Consider the following 16,532-nt stretch of genomic DNA (forward strand, 5'->3'; position numbering starts at 1 on the left):
ATTTTGAAAAAGGATGAAGGCTAATGGGAGCCTATGGAAACTGCGGCGGCCGGAAGGGTCCCTTCCAGCGCGTTGCAGTGGCGTTAGTTATCCTCGTCCAAATCATCGCGGTCTCCATCATTTTGTTCTTGTTTGTCTTGATGGAGGTCAGATAGAAACAGCCCTGGGGCAAATTGCCCGTCTGCTATTATTCTGTGATTTTGAATAGTCTCTCAACTGTCTCACGGGTGGGTAGGATGTTTTTTGGTGACATTAATATTAGCTATTATTCCATTAATATTTAAGAGGGGAGGAGAATGACACTTCATTCTCATCTTTTATATTCTTTCGAGTTCAAAATTTTGCTATTATTGTTACTATTATAATTATTATTCCTTAGACTGAGACGAAATTCGTTTTCGTTCTTCGTGCTGCCACAGTGTCTTGCTAACTGGGTAGAAATACCAGGTCTTTCTTCTCCACGGTGTCAGGAATTGGAAGGGTGTGTGGGGGTAAAAGAATAAAGCGACTCTCCAGATGTCTTTGCGCCAAGATTGTTTGCGCAGAGGACCACCCTTATCCCAGTCAGGGATCGTTCAGACCTCCAGGCCCTTCACTCAATTCACTTTTCTGCAGCTCTCCACTCTGCTCCGTTTGGAATATGAAGCAGGCGAAATCGTACACAGGGTCCGATGTCTTTATTTTTGTCTTGGGTGGGAGTTTACGGTTTGGGTAATCCTGAACTTTGATCTCTTGGAGTCACCCAGGGAATCTTATGCTCTTGGCAAGCCCCAGTCCTCGAGCCCCTGCACTCACGTAGCAGCTTTCTGGGGCTGACTTGAGAGGCCTCAGGTTTGCCTGTGCACAGTTAAGCCTGTGTGTGAATTCCAGGGTGCTACTAGATCATTGGCCATTCCCTTAAGTCCAAGAACTATTAGGTTGACCGTGTATGACCCTGGGCCTCGTTGTCTTCTCTATAAAATGAGAGATTTGAATTAAACGGTCAATGGGGCACTTTCAGGATTTAAGCCCATGATCCTGAGATCCCATAATCCTAGGGGACCACAGCGCTGAGAGTCTGCGGAAACGCATGTCCCACAAAAAGGCTTTTGCTCCGAAGGCCACCTGGTCCTCTCTTTAGGCTGGCTACAAGGGTGCCCCTGGAGTAGGGGAGAAAGAAAGTATTTTATTTACACTTGGTTTCTAGATGTAGGTTACATAATTCGGGTCAACCTTGGTGGAGGCCCGAAAGCCAACGAACTCAAATTGAGGCCTTGGACCAAGTTTCTCTCTCTCTCTCTTTCTCTCTCTCTCTCTCTCTCTCTCTCTCTCTCTCTCTCTCTCTCTCTCTCTCTCTCTCTCTCTCTCTTAGAAGAAAACTGGTTATATGAGAGCGGGGGGACATCTCTGGTTTGGAGAGAGAAAAAAAGTGAGGTCCAAGGAATCAGAGAGGTTCGGAAGGAGGAGTCAAAGAAGCGCAACCTCCACCAATCTTGTTTAAAAAAAAAAAAGGAGCTCTGGATTTTTTTGGGTCCTACCCAAGCGCTTCCCAAAATACCGAACTCTTATCTTTATTGGCCTTTCCAGAAGTCCAGACAAATTTGACGAGCAGCTTGCTTATCGCGCCTCAGATAGGTCGCTCGCCGGCTCCTTCTGTCTGACGCTCAGCATTTCACAAGATATTGTGCCCAGTAATAAGCATTATAATTATAATAAACCAAAGACACTGTGGTTTGGAGCAGAGGCAAGTAGGTACTGGAGAGCCAGGCCGCGCAAACCTCCCCGGGGCCGCCCCTTCTCTGTCAGTCCTTCCTGAGTCTGCTTCTTTCATCCCGTCTGAGCATTTTCCATTTTTCCCTTTTTCCTTCCTTCCACCTCCCCCGCTTCCCCCCTTGGGCTGCGGCTGCAGCGGAGGACCCAGCGAGGGCAACGTGGACCATGGCGGACGCCGACGAAGCCTTTGGCCTCCCGCATACGCCCCTGGAGGCCGAGTCTAAGGAGCTGCCTCCCGAGGCCAAGCAGGAAAACCCTCTGGGAGCAGCAGCAAAGCCCCCGCGTCCCCGCAGGCGGCTTTCACCCAGCAGGTAAGCTTGCTCCGGGGCCTCCCATGGAGCCCTCAAGTTGGGAACATCAGCCCAGGCCAAAGACTTAGGCTGAATTTCTCCTCAAACCCCATCAACCCCACGGGGAAAACTCCAGACAGCTTTCCATGCCTTCTGGGTTTGGCGTGGTTCGTGTCTTAATTTATTTATTTTTAGAATTTCCTCTGCCCAAGAAAATGACAGTGATCAGAACTAGAAAGAGATTAGGTAATCGAGGTCCCCAAATTTCCCTTTGAAACAGCCCATCTGGAGGGAAACCAAGCCGAAGTCTCTGGATAATGCCCTGCTTCACTTGGTGGGTGTAGACGCGGCTCTGAAAAGCTCGTTAAATCGCGAGGTCAGCATTCATTCCTAGACACGATTTGAGAAATGATTTTGACCCCTCCTCAGATCTTCAGAGCGTTTGCTCTTGGAGACTTGCGTTCTCTACCCCTTCTGCTTTCTATTCTTTTTCATTCTTATTCATCTCATTCTCTTTCCTCCTTCACTCCGTGCCTTTCCATGTCTCTCTATCTCTTTCTCTGTGTGTATGTCTGTGTACTCCTTTTCTCTTCTCTTCTCTTCTCTTCTCTTCTCTTCTCTTCTCTTCTCTTCTCTTCTCTTCTCTTCTCTTCTCTTCTCTTCTCTTCTCTTCTCTTCTCTTCTTCTTCTTCTTCTTCTTCTTCTTCTTCTTCTTTTCTCTCTCTCTCTCTCTTTCTCTAGAAAAGTGCTTTTGGAATCATTTATCTTGAATTTGGAGAAAGGATTTTTTCACAGACTCGCCCACGCTGCAACAGGCATCTTCTTCCAGGTCTTTTACCTAAAAACCGATGAGGACCTGCCTTAATCTGGTTTCACTTGAACCTAAGCGTTTAAACGGAAACTAAATCAGAATGCCTGGGGTAAATACAAGAAAACATGTTGTTCTGTCCTTTTAAACTGGAAAGAAACAGACAGGGTTTTAGAGATCTCTTTATACAAGGACTCTCTCTTTCTCTCCCCCTCACCCCTCCACTCCCTCTGTCTCTCTTTCCTCTTTCTTAAGGGGCCTCATGCTGAATGTGGAATAAACTCTGCTAATGTGAGCCTTGGATTTATACAACCTTTTATTAATGGGAATTTTATTTCCTTGAAAGGTTCCCTCTGTGTGTGTCTATAAATATACCCATATTCTTTGCAATGTCTGCTTCAGCTTTTGAATACAGCGAAGGAAGAGAATGGCTCCTCGGTTTTGGATGCTGAATTGATTTTTATTTTCAAATCATCTGAAACCATCTTTAGTAATCAGTTGTAGTTGCAAATTCAAAAAGATTTAGTTACATATTGTCGAAGTTTTAAAATTAATACCTCAAACTGTACTCAGGTTCTATTGTAGAAAATGGTTCACATGACTGTGTATATATGCACAGATAAATATAAGCATATTTATTCATGTATGTGAAGAACCTCCTTGGTTTTTTTTCCTGTTGAGAGATTGATTTTTCTTTGCAGAAGAAAAAATGCAAATAGGTTTCGAAAGAGCCGGGTAGGTGGGTCTGCCAGAATAGGCCCCTTATTTCATGGGTGTTGAGAATTCTCCCGGTATAGAAGGAGCACCCTTGGGCTTTCCCAGCCACTGGTTATCACTCTGAATCTTACTCATAATTTCCTCTAAGGATGGGTAGGATTTCTAAGGGGAGGGCAATATAAAGAGTATTTTTTCTTTCTTTTTTTCTTTTTTCATGGAAACATGTCCTGAATTACTAGTTAGCATTTCCTTCACCCTTCATTCCCTCATTCCACCTCCTTCCCTTTCACCCCAAACTTGTGGTTGTATCCAAGTTTCCTGCAAGGTGAACTTGGCAAGCTTTCCATTTTTGAACCCCTTTTTGAAATAAAGAACTCTAAAGAGTTTATTTAAACTTTAGTTAGGAATCCCCTTCTCTCTGTGTGCATGTTTTTGTATTTATGTATATGTATATTACATGTATATGTATATATGGGGGGTATTGATGAGGGAGACAGTTTATCAATTCAATCCACTTGGTGAAATTTTGAAGAAGGAACTTTTTTTCAAAAAAGGGTCACCTCTTCTAATTTCATTAAGTAGATGGAGGATTCAACTGATCAGAGACCCTCATTAATTCTCCTTATATACATGTGTAAATGTCTGTGGGCATGTACTTTTAAATTCATCTGTACACCAACCTGTTTCCATTAGAAAGCAACCCTTTGTGTTTTTTTTACTTCTATTTTCTTTTTTGAAATGAGGGTTTCAGTTAGCTATGTCTGTCTTTTCTCTAGCTCCCTTTGGTGTCTCACCCTCAGACTAGTTCATTCTAGCACCCACTGACCCAAACTCCCTTTCTCATATCTCCCACAACACATTCCACAGGAACCGGCCTGGAAACAGAGGTTCCCTAGCTCCCACCACCACCTCCAGGACGCCAACCTGATGTGCCTTTCTGGTTTGCCTGGAGCATACGAGAAGGGGATGAAGGAGGGAGGGACTGTTTTCTACTCTACCTTCCTAGGGGGCCCATCTAGAGCCTGGGGAAGCCTGGATCATTCATTACACAGGCAGGGGACTGATCGGCCCCAGACAAAGAGGCCTGAAGAAGATGGGGACTTGGAAGTAGGGATAAGAAAGAGTGATACTGGCGCTTGGGGGGGAGGGAGTGAACTTAAGCGTTTTCCCTCTTGGCCTCCAGGTCTGAGGCGGAGAGCGACTGAAGGGTTTCGATGGTGATTTTCTATGGTCTTATCCTTCTTGTGGTCTTGCAGGGCATGGAGGGGATCAAAGTGTTTTTACACGAGCGAGAACTGTGGCTGAAATTTCATGAGGTGGGGACGGAAATGATCATCACCAAAGCGGGAAGGTAAGACACTGTCTTGACTTTAAAGAGAAAACAGAATGTGGATTGTAGGAGGAGACAAAGGTGGTGTTGGTGGTGGGGGAATGTGAGACATTTTTTATAAAAGGAAACATATATATGTATATATAGTACATGTACATATATATACATATCTCTATCTATCTATATCTATATCTATCTATCTATCTATCTATCTATATATGTATATATATATATATATATATATATATATATATATATATATATATATAGAGAGAGAGAGAGAGAGAGAGAGAGAGAGAGAGAGAGAGAGAGAGAGAGAGAGAGAGAGAGAATCCCTGTGAAAATTCATCCATTGATCTTAGACAAATAGAAGGGAAGTAGGGAGAGAGAAAGTCAACTCTTCAGCTCTGGAAATTTGGCTCCTCTTCCATCTGGTATATAGACAGAAAAAAGGACTCCAGAGAGCATGATATCTTAAAGGATTAGTAATGAGAGAAGAGAGAAAAGAGAGAGAGGGAGGAGGAGTGGGGGAAAGAGAAATCGAGAGAGGTGAGATTGAAAGAACGAGATGCGGAGAGGCAAGGTTGAGGAACAAGAGAGGGAAGAAATTGGGGGGCTGGAGGGAAGCGAGAAAGGAGAGATTGAGAGAGAGAAAAGAGGAGAATGAAAAATGGGAAGAGCTGGGATTGGGGGAGAATGGGAATTACTGAAGAGAGAACCAGCGGAGTGGGGCAGATGGAGGCGGGGGCAGTTAAGACAGAGGACAAAACTAAGAAAGATGGAGAAAGGGTGGGAAAGAGGAAGAGAATAGAGAATGAGACAAAGGAAAGAGAGAGACGGGAGACTGTGATGAGAGATAATGGGGAGAAGAGGCAGAGATAGTGAGAGGGAGGGAGGGAGGGAGGGAGGAAGGAAGAGAGGGAGAGAGAGAGAGAGAGAGAGAGAGAGAGAGAGAGAGAGAGAGAGAGAGAGAGAGAGAGAGAGAGAGGGAGAGAGAGAGAGAGAGATTCCATTTAATCAAGCAGGAGTCCAAATTTTTCTCGTTCCTCTCCCCCTCCTTGCCCCCAAACTTGGCATCCTTCCAGGGTCCCACCCGTTTGCCAAATCCCGAATGTTGAATGTATTCGCTACCTCTCTCATTGTTTATAGGAAGCAGGCGAAGCCTTTGAAACGTAGACGGGGCTCTGCTGAACTCTTTATACAGACACAGATAAACACGGCAGCTCTCACAAATAGACACTCACCCCAGAGTCGCTGTTAAAAGCCCTTCAGGGCTGAGCGAGAAGGTTAGCCCGCCTGGCGAAGGAGGCTAGTCGGGTGCTGCTTGCACTGAGTTTTCCCCGCCTGGCTGATTTAAGGAAACCCACCCTCAGCCATTCAGTGCCCTCACCTCGGACTTTGTCCGGTGATACCCACACCCTTTCTCCAGCCCCAGGTGGTGAATGGACTGGGGCTGTCTTTAAAAGGATCTACAACCCCCACCTCCCCCAACCCCTGCATACCCAAGGCCTAAGGACAGACAGGCTCTGGCTCAGAGGGGAAGAACCTCTTCAACGTCCCCCACCCCCACCCCCCCCGACCCCCTATCACCACCACCCTAGGCCTGTTCTGCAGTAAACTGGGAGAAATTTGACATTTATTATTATTTGGAATTAAACAATGTCTCTGTCCCCGCCACGCCGAAGGGCCGGAGTGATATATTACCGGTCTGTTTACAGTAAAATAGAAAGGGGAGAAAAAGGCAGACTTTCCTCCTATTCCGTTTTGGAAGCTGAGGCCGCCGGCCCCGCGTAGTTCTGCTGGAAAGATTTCACTATAAAAGGATTGCAAAACACACGGTGACTCTGGTTACCTTCTGAGGGAAGGGAATGGAGGGAAACTGGGAGGTGAGAGCGCTCCCCTCACCAGCTTAGCTTTAAACGTTTCCCACCCCCACCTCCCGGTCCTTCCTGCTTGCTTGCCATTGGGAAACAGCACCGAACTGGCTTCTTTTCCAAGCAACTGGAACCGGTCATCTCAAGGATGCTGCGGCCGACCCCCAGCACCTGGTTTTCTGCAGGGCAGCACTCATTGCGCCTGAATCTAGACAGAAGGCCAGACAGCTCCTGGCATCATTTCCAAAGGGGATGATGTTTTCCTTTTGATTTCCCCTCTCCCCTGATGGGGTCCAAACAATTAGATGCCATTGGAGTGTGCAGGGGTTAGAGGTGGAAGAGAAGGGGGAAAAGAGGAAGGAAAAAGTGGATGTGGAAAAAAGGAAGGGAAGAGAGGAGAGAGGCAAGCAGAGAGAGAGAGAGATCAGGAGAGAGGCAGAGACAGACAGATAAAAGAGAGAGACAGAGAAGAGAGAGAGACAGAGAAAAGAGAGACAGAGAAAAGAGACAGAAAAGAAAGAGGAAGAGGAAGAAAGGGGAGGGAAAAAAGGAGAGAAAGGGAAGAAGGGAGAGATGAGTAAGGGGAAGAGGGCAAAAGGCAGAATCAGTTTCAAAATCACTAGTGATAAAGGTGATCGGAGGAGATAATATTCGGAATGCACTTGGCACATAGTAGGAGCTTAATAAACACTTCTACTTTCCTTCCTTTCTCCCCTTCCCCCATCAAACGGGGCTAGGAAGAGAACGGCAGAGGTGGGGAAAGGCCTGCTGGCCCAATGTCTAAGTGTGTGGATGTGTATGGTGGGGGTGGGGGCAGGACTAGTCATCTGTAAATTCCCTTGGGCTGTGGGCATATGTGTGTCCCCTGGGGTCTCCACAGGATGCTTAGGTGCACGTGTGTTTCCGGGGTCTCCACAGGATCCTGTGTGCACGTGTGCACTCCCAGACCGTTATCACCACCAACAGTAACAACTCAAAGAAGAGAGGTTATTATGGAGTGAGTTTCCTCCTTCACTTCCTCCTGAAAGACCTGCCTCTGGGAACTAAATTTAGCCAGAGTTGATGAGTTGAAGTGTATGTGTGTGTGTGTGTGTGTGTGTGTGTGTGTGTGTGTGTGTGTGTGTGTGTGTGTGTGTATGCACTCGCGCGAGCAGGGAGGTAGTAGTGGTGGTAGGGAACTTTCTATATTCCAAACGAGTCAACAAAATGAGCAAGCCCTCCTGGCTTTTCCTTCTCCGAGACTGCGCTGTCGCTCCCCCCTACCCCCCTACACCTCCTCTGTTCCTTGGCCCCCGCCCCCATCCCTGTTCTCAAAATAGGCAGGAAAACCTGGGCTGGATCAGTCCTGGTGTGGAGTAGGAAATCAGGCTTTCCCCCTGGATCATCAGTCCCTTCTGTTGCTGCACCAGTTGAAGCGAGATCTCTGATCTGCATATTAGTATTAATCAGTTATTCTGTCTTCTCCCCATGTCTTTTTCCTCCTTTCCTCCCTTCAATCCTTTTATTTCTCTTTCTTGTCTCCATGGAAACCTCTTTTTCATCCTTTCTCTTTGCCCTTTATTACTCCTTCTCTCCCTCCTTCTCTCTTTCCTTCTCTTCTCTCCTTCCTCTTCTTCCTCTCCCCCTTTTCCCCTCCTCCTCTTCCCTTTGTATCTCTTCCCTCTGTCTCTCTCTTCTGTTTCTCTTTGTTTCTCTCTCTCTATTGTCCTGTTTCTTCTCTCTGTTTCTGTTTTCTGTCTCTGCCTGACCTCCTTCACTTCCCTCCATCTCTCCTTTTCCCTTTGTGTCCGCTCCCTTGTATCCCCCCTTCTTTTCCCTATCTCCCTCCATCCCTTCTTCCCTCCCTCCTTTCTCTCTAGGCGTATGTTCCCCAGTTACAAAGTCAAGGTCACTGGACTGAATCCCAAAACGAAGTACATCCTGCTCATGGATATTGTACCAGCTGACGACCACAGATACAAATTTGCAGATAATAAATGGTAGGCATCTGGGGGAAGGGAGGAGAAGATATGTAGACAGAGAATTCCAAGCCCACTCCCATTATTCCCAGATATGCTGCCCTACCTATGGATTGTTAGCTGGGATGACTATAATGTCATGAACAAAGGTGTTTCTTGTCATAATGTCTGCATGAGACATTTAAATAAGTTACTTACTTTGAATATGCCTTTTATTAAACCATTGACCTGGTATTTAAGTGAGCTAAAGGGCCTGAAGAAGTCAGCAATGACAGAAGATACCTAGGGGCCTTTTTCCTGGAATGAGAGAAAATAGTCTTCACAGTCCTTGAAAATCCTTGAAAGGGATTTCAGGCTCCTGTTTCAGATCTTTGGTGAATGGATTGTGGTGGCATTGTGGCCCAGATGAATCTAAGGGTCTCAGAAATGAAAGACAGACAAAAGCGGGAGACAAGGCAAAATGAAGCCCTGGGTGTGTGCAAAAGGGGGCTGCCCCAGGAGATGCTGAGGTCCTGGCAGTGCATCACAAGGATCACAGGAGAGGGATTACATTAGATCCACAGTAGCTTAAAGAAAACAACAACAAGAAAAAACCATTTCTGGATGAGAAAGACCAACTTTTTGTGGACTAAAACAGCCTTCTGATCTGAGTTTGTGGTTGGCCAGGTTCACTTGGTGGGCTGGATTAGTCCTCAGTCCTTGGACTCAGTGGATGCAATTTCCTTTGGGGCTAGGTCTGTGACTGGAAAAGCAGAGCCTGCTATGCCTGGACGGCTGTACGTGCACCCAGATTCTCCAGCCACAGGTGCCCACTGGATGCGACAGCTGGTGTCCTTTCAGAAACTGAAACTCACTAACAACCATCTGGACCCATTTGGACACGTGAGTACCAGGCGCCCCTGCCTTGTCTCTTCTACTTCTTCCCTCCCTCCAGCCTCAACATTCTTTCTTCCTTGTCCTCCTCTTCTTTCACAGTCTCCTCTTATTCCCATGTTTTTCTTCCCTTTCTCTTCCTTTCCTCTGCCCCACTTTCTTATCTATTCCTTTTTTCTTCCTTCCTCTTTTTTCTTTCCTTCCTTACCTTCTTTCTTTTTTCATTTCCTGTTTTCTTCCCTTTCTACCTTTCCCATTATTGTGTCCCTCCCCTCCTTCACCATCTCTTCCTCCTTCCTTGTCTCCTATGACAATCTCCTTTCTGCTTTTGGAAATCCAAGATTTCCACTGTTGAGTAAGACATTGAGTCAAGGCTCAGCCTAGGTTCCCTTACCCAAGATGACACTGCATCCATATTCCTCCCAGTGTCCTCCAGGTTGGCTCCTCTGTGGGTGAGGAAGAGGGGGGGGGGGGGGTCTAGAGAGCTAAGGCTGAAAGACAACAGAAATGACTCGTTCACTTGGGCAGCAATGCCTATTACCAGTCCCATCACAAACATAGATCCCAAATGGTGTGCTTGGCCTGGGTCATAGGGACCCTGGGGAGAAAGGGAGGGACCTGCCAGGTTTTTGGTATAGTGATTCATCAAAGAATGGGAGGCCTAAGTCACCTGGACCAAGTTGAACCCTTGACTAACCATAATTGACATGAAGTCCAAAGACAGGTCCAAGACCCAGGTGTGCTACAATGTCACCTCCTCAAAGGCAAGAATTATGCCTTTTTCTGGCTTGTGGGGCAAACAGGAAGCTCAAATAATCAATCCACAAATATTTACTAAACTCTTCTTGTTTGCAGAGTCTTATATGGGTTGCTGGTGGGGAGAGAGATACTAAGTTTATCAAAGACCAGGTCCTTCTCCTCTTGGCCTTCTCTTTGAGTAGTGGATAAGACGTTGAACAGGGAATTATAATATATGCTATCAACAAGTACTATAGATAGGATGGAAGCAAGTCCCAGGTGAGGTATAAGGATTCTGATTTGCCACAGAGATGATGATAATGATGTTAACAACAAAAGCACTAATTATAGACTGTGAGGCATAGTGTATATGGGTTCAAATACGACTTCTAATTTATACTAGCTGTATGATCTTGGTCAAGTCACTTAATCCCTGCTGACCCTACACACCTTTCTCTAGGGGTCTCTGAGACCCTTTCAGGGATCCCTAAGGACAAAAATAATTTCATAATAATATTACAACATTTTAATTTTCAATATGACTGCTATCCATTGTCATCATCACATATGCAAAAGTTTCTTGGTGTGGGAAGGGGTTCCTCAATAATTTTAATTCTAAAGGGGTTCCGAGGCCAAAAAGTTCTGACAAATTAGCTGATCTACATGTATGGAGGAAATCTCCACTGTGGGGGTTCCCCACAAGAAAGCACAGCTCCAAACTGATAGTATGGTTTTGTAGTAATAATAATGGATATATATGTAGTAGCATATATGATTTTTCAAAGCCTTTTATATAGAGTATCTAAGAGTGCAGTGGGTAAAATGCTGGACTAGGAAGAAGGAAGACCTAGCTTAAATTCCTCCCTAAGACACTTACCAGCCTGTGTGTCAGTGGATAAATTGATTAACATCTCTGCGCTTCAGTTTACTCATGTAAAATGAAGAGTAGCTAGGTGGCAAAGTGGACAGAGTGCCTAGACTGGAGTCAGAAGACAGGAATTCAAATCCCACCTCTGACACTTACTAGCTGAGTGACCCTAGGCAAGTCATTTCTCCTACTTGCCTCAGTTTCCTCATCAGTTAAGTGGGGATACTAATAACCCCTAACTCCCAAGGTTGAGGTAAGGATCAAATGAGATCATAATTGTAGAGGGCTTAGAACAAAGCCTGGCACTAGTAAGTGCCATATAAATGTTAGCTGTTATTGTTATTAACAACAATGATTTATGGCCTCTAAGGCCCTTTCTAGCTCTAAATCTTCTAACAGAGTAGATGTAATGTAACCAAAAGGGAAGACACTAGCAGCTGAGGGTATCAGGAAAGACTTCATGTGGAAGGAGGTGTTGGAGCCAAGTCCTGTCCAACTTTCCTACTTCCTTTCTCCACACCTCCCCCTGCTCCAAACTGAAGCAAAGTGAATTAAATGGATCTACCATGTGATAAAAGTGGTCCAGAAGTCCTTGAATCTCTGTAAAACTCAGGGAGGTATGTGCAGGTCACCCCCTGCACCTGAGAAAGGGTGTGGGAAAGGGCTAATTTGGAGACCTCTGTAGGGTTTAAGATTATTTGAACCCTTTAAAAGTCCTGTGAACTGTTATTCGTGTCCAGGGAGGAGACTAATGTAGTTAGGGCCTCAAGGACTGAACTGAATTCACTGGGGCCTAGGCAGGAAGGAGGGAATTTAATGGGGCTTGGGTGGGGTATCTCACTTAAAATTTTGACCTTCTAAATGGGGTCCCACAACCTTGTTCATTTGCTCTCTCAGGAGAGTGAGAATGGTGTATTTTGGGATATGGGGCCCTCTAAGAAGCAAAATGGCCATACTGGGGTGATGAAAACTGCAAGGGCACTGGGAAGGAAGCCGAGGAGAAGGGGAGTAGACCCCATCCCCATCTCCATTCCCTCCCAAAGTTGATGGGGAAGGAATATTGTAAAAAGCACATGGTTTGGAGTGAAGTAACTGAATCCCCACTCTGCTACTTATTGACTGGGTGAAACTTGGGCAGATCACTTCTCTAACCTTCAGTTATAAAATGGGGGTAGGGTAGGTGTTAGATGATCACCTATGAGTGATCCTACAAATCTTTAGATCCTAAAAATAATAAAAACAATAATAGCTAATACATAGTGCTTACTATGTGCCCAGCACTGTGCTAAGCACATGGCAATTATGATCTCCTTTGATCCTCACAACAACCCTAGGGTGTAGGTGCAGTTATTATCCCCATTTTACAGAGGAGGAAACAGAGGCAAACAGGGTGAACTGACTTGTCCAGGGTCAGAGGCTAGATTTGAACTCTTGGCTCTGGCCTCAGCACTCTATGACACCACAGCTATTTTTTTTCCTCATGAGGGACACACTGGCCTAAATATGTGTACACATGTTATGTAATACATGTACATGATCTAATACATAGACGAATTTGCATGCATATGGGTCACTGGATTGATTGCTTGAGTCTGGGGTTGAACCAGAGGTTGTTTGTCTGTACTTCCAGCCTATGAGCCCCAGTGGCTCTCCCCCACCCCCATCCCCATGTTTCCCTGGAAGCAAAATATTTACAGTGTGATGAGGGAGCATCTCTCAACAACTCCCCTACCCCTATCTGTTTCTCTGAAGCACGTTTTGCTCAGCCTGGGCTCCTTTGACAGCCTCCAGGCCACTCCAAACAGGGCTCCTGGGTTAGCAGCAACCTCTTGCTCACCAGGAAAATATGCCTTGGGTCATAGCCTCAAAGGTGGAAGGGACCTTAAAAGTCACCCCCCCCTTCCCCTCCATTTGGTGAGAGCCAGAAAGGGAGCCAATATGTCTAGTATCATTCAGGGACTGAGGCAGAAGGGGTTTCCTCAGCTTTGGGGGTTCTGAAGTTACTTTGCCTTTCCAGTGCCTAGGATTGGGGTCCGAGGGGCTGTTGGGGCGCTCCCTTCCTTCGGGAATCTCGGCAGCATGGAATTTGCGCGGGCCTCCACTGCTGCCCTTGCCAGTTAGTGGAAACTCCGAGCTACCCACGGCCTCTGAGTCTCCACTGGCTCCCAAAGCCCCAGCTGGGGCTTGGGCCCCCAGTGGGGGGCCGCCCTAATGAAATTAAGGGCCATTAGATCGTTCCCCGTTGATGGCCAGCGACTGCCCTTGCATGTCAAAGCAATTTGGTTAAGCCGGGGCGATGGCAGCGCCGGCCTGGGGGCTCCGGCGGGCCCTGTGCGCCCAGCTGCGTCTCTCGGTCGGTCTCCAGGGCGCCCGGCTCCGCGTCGCCATCGGGCGGGGTAGGGAGGGAGGGAGGCAGGCGGCCCAGCAGCCCAAGAGCCCAGGGCACTGCTGGCCCCTCCCTGCCTTTTCCGGGGCCCACTCCCATCCCCAAAGGAAGGCCGGGGGAGATCTCTACCGCCTTTGTCTTTCCCCTTTTCCTCTTTTCCCCAGATATTTTCCTCCTCCTCCTCTTCCACTACCACTCAGTCAGTCTATTTTAATAACCATTCTTTTAGAAAGGGGATTAGAACCACTTTCTTCATTCATACTTTAGGAAAGGGGCGTGAACAGAGATCCCCCCAGTTCCTCTATAAAGTTGAGCATGATAGTATTGGGAAAGGATTGACCTCATAGGTTTATTGTGAAAATCAACCAAGATCCTATAGGCAAAGTGCTTTGCAAACCTTAATGCACCATCAAAGATCTGTTGCTATTCTTTTGGTGCAGCTGTGTAGTAGGAATTTCTCCTGGGGAGAAAATTCCCCACATTAGTGGATTTGGGCACGTGTAATTCCAAAGCACTTATCTGTCAGTATACGTGACTGTCCCTATCATCCAGGAACCATGCAATCCCCAGGATACACATTCAGGCAAACAAACACATCTTACCCACAAAGAGCTTACTTTCTAATGGGAAAGTAAGGACTGGGGAGGAATGTTTTGGTAGTGTGGATCTGCTAACCTTTGTCCAGAAGGAACGTAAAAAAAATTGCCTAGGGGTAAGGAGAGTTGAGTGATTTGTCCAGAGTCACAAAGCCAGGACATATCAGAGACGGGATTTGAATTCATATCTTGATGGATCCACGACCACCTTTCTAGCCAGTATTATAATGACAATATTATTGTTATTGTTAATATATTGAGGATAGTATTTTTAACAACATCAGCATTAAAAGTGCCCTCATTGGTGTTTTAATGAATGCTTTTTCATAGGAATACTAAAAATAAGTTTGCTTTTGTGAATTTCTTTTATACTGACTTGCCCTTTTCCCATCAGTCACTGGTTTAGAAGGAAGAAATCCAAGAAATAAAACGAAATGGGGGCAATAATGAGACTGATGCTAATAGGATCTCTTCCCGTGTCACATGCCACTTCAAAACTCAGCCCAAATAAAGAGATGGGGGTGGAGGGAGCAAACATAATCATTCTAAAGTGAAAGGGCAGAAGGAACTGTGCAGAAAACTTGGAAAGTTAGGGCTGCAATGGCTAGTTAATATCCCTTTGGGAGGATTTGAACCTCGGTCTTACTGACTCCAAATCCACTACCAAAGGTGTCAATCTCAGGCCCATGGACAGCATGAGAGCAAATGTAACAGAAACAGATTAAAATGTAATTGAGAAATGTTTCACAAAATAAATAAAAAGCTAATACGATGCGAAAAAAAGACCTGTTAGGTGAAATCTAAATATCAGCTCTAGGGTTTTACTTTCTAGACAACACTAGTCTACAATTCAAATCAGTGGGGGAGTGCGGTGGTCGCGGAGGGAGGAGGTAAGCTGTTTTGCTGCCCTCTTTCTCAATCCTACTAGACTTTTCCATTCCCCCTGCTTTTTTCCCCCTGATTTTCAGTACTCTGAACAAAGGGCTTCATCTCCCACAATGTAGTCGCCAGGAAATCCTTTTCCAACCCCCACCAGGTAGTCAGGGGACCAAGCTGTGAATAGTACCTCCAAGTCTCAAGTCTTCTTCACCAGGCTCCATCTACACTTTTCTCTTCTCCTTTCCTCCTGTGTTCAGTTCCCAGGTTGCCATCCCCGTTTCCTCCCAGAAGGAATCATGAGAGCTGACTATCATAGTGGTTATTTAAGGTTCCGTGAGCAGGGAGTTAATTTATAGAGCAGCATTTATTAAGTATACTGATTTACTGTTGTGAATAGACCGTTGGGTATACTCCCTCAACATTGTCCAGGATATTTCTGGTGAAAAATGTCATTTCGAAAGAAAAAGAAATCTTTCCCATTAAACTACTTACCTTTTCCACTTTAAAAAGATCTCAAACAACCAAGCACACAATTTCGTTAATGTTGTTATTATTTTGTAAAAAGTTGTCTTTAGTGATTCATAGCAGTGCTTTCTGATGCGGCCTGAGTTTTTTATTCTTTTTCTTTTTTTTCAAAATTTGTTTTTAGATTATATTGAATTCCATGCACAAATACCAGCCTAGACTGCACATCGTAAAAGCAGACGAAAATAATGGATTTGGGTCGAAAAACACAGCCTTCTGCACCCACGTCTTCCCAGAGACGGCTTTTATCGCTGTGACCTCCTACCAGAATCACAAAGTAAGGAGATCTGTTCGTTAAACCCCCCCGGGGAGATTGTAGATACTGCAGGGCCTCGGACCCAGGACTGTGTTCCATACGGAAACACCTGTGCGGCTTTCTACGACTTTCCTTTCGAAAACCAAGGAACAGGGGACACGCATGCGCACCGTGACCTTCTCCTTCTCTCCCTCCGCTCCTGGTACCCCCCTTCCCCTCCCCCTCGAGTGAGTCCCCATCCTATTCCATTTACATGCCCTAAGAATACATACTCCGCAGGGGTTGTTGCTCTCGAACTCCCACCATGAGCGTGTAATCTCAAGTCAGTCTGTATTTTGTCATTTACACGAAGAGCCCCACGAAGAACAAGTTTGTACCTACCCCAGGGCGAGCTTCAGAGGGGGTTAAGTTTACTAGAAGGAGTACCGGCCAGGAAAATTTTCCAGTGGGATACCTAGCCCAGCACGCTCTGGCCCAGTACCTAGTCTCCTCCCGCCCCCATCCGCCTTCTGATCGCCCCGAAGGCTGGAAGAGGATGACTCCCCCAAATAGTTGTCAGGGAGCGAGGTTATAGTTACCCCTTACCAGGGATCTTCGATTCTCCTAGCCTTGCTTTGCAAGGGGGAACATTACACTCCTTTAAAAGCATACAAACCAGACGCAACTCTTTGTTTACTTTTTG

The 16,532-nt window shown here is 46.0% G+C and overlaps 1 protein-coding gene across 1 annotated transcript in view; it reads left to right on the plus strand.

The window, feature by feature from the left end:
- TBX5 (T-box transcription factor 5) overlaps positions 1 to 16,532 on the plus strand; it is a 60,331-nt gene that overhangs the window by 4,341 nt on the left and 39,458 nt on the right. The window contains 6 exon segments of the mRNA XM_072600346.1: positions 1,889 to 2,014; positions 2,017 to 2,063; positions 4,824 to 4,918; positions 8,631 to 8,750; positions 9,464 to 9,611; positions 15,719 to 15,871. Coding sequence (XP_072456447.1) covers positions 1,918 to 2,014; positions 2,017 to 2,063; positions 4,824 to 4,918; positions 8,631 to 8,750; positions 9,464 to 9,611; positions 15,719 to 15,871 — 660 coding nt within the window. The 5' untranslated portion in view covers positions 1,889 to 1,917.

Source organism: Notamacropus eugenii, chromosome 4 (genome assembly GCF_028372415.1).
Source record: "Notamacropus eugenii isolate mMacEug1 chromosome 4, mMacEug1.pri_v2, whole genome shotgun sequence".
NCBI lineage: Eukaryota > Metazoa > Chordata > Mammalia > Diprotodontia > Macropodidae > Notamacropus > Notamacropus eugenii.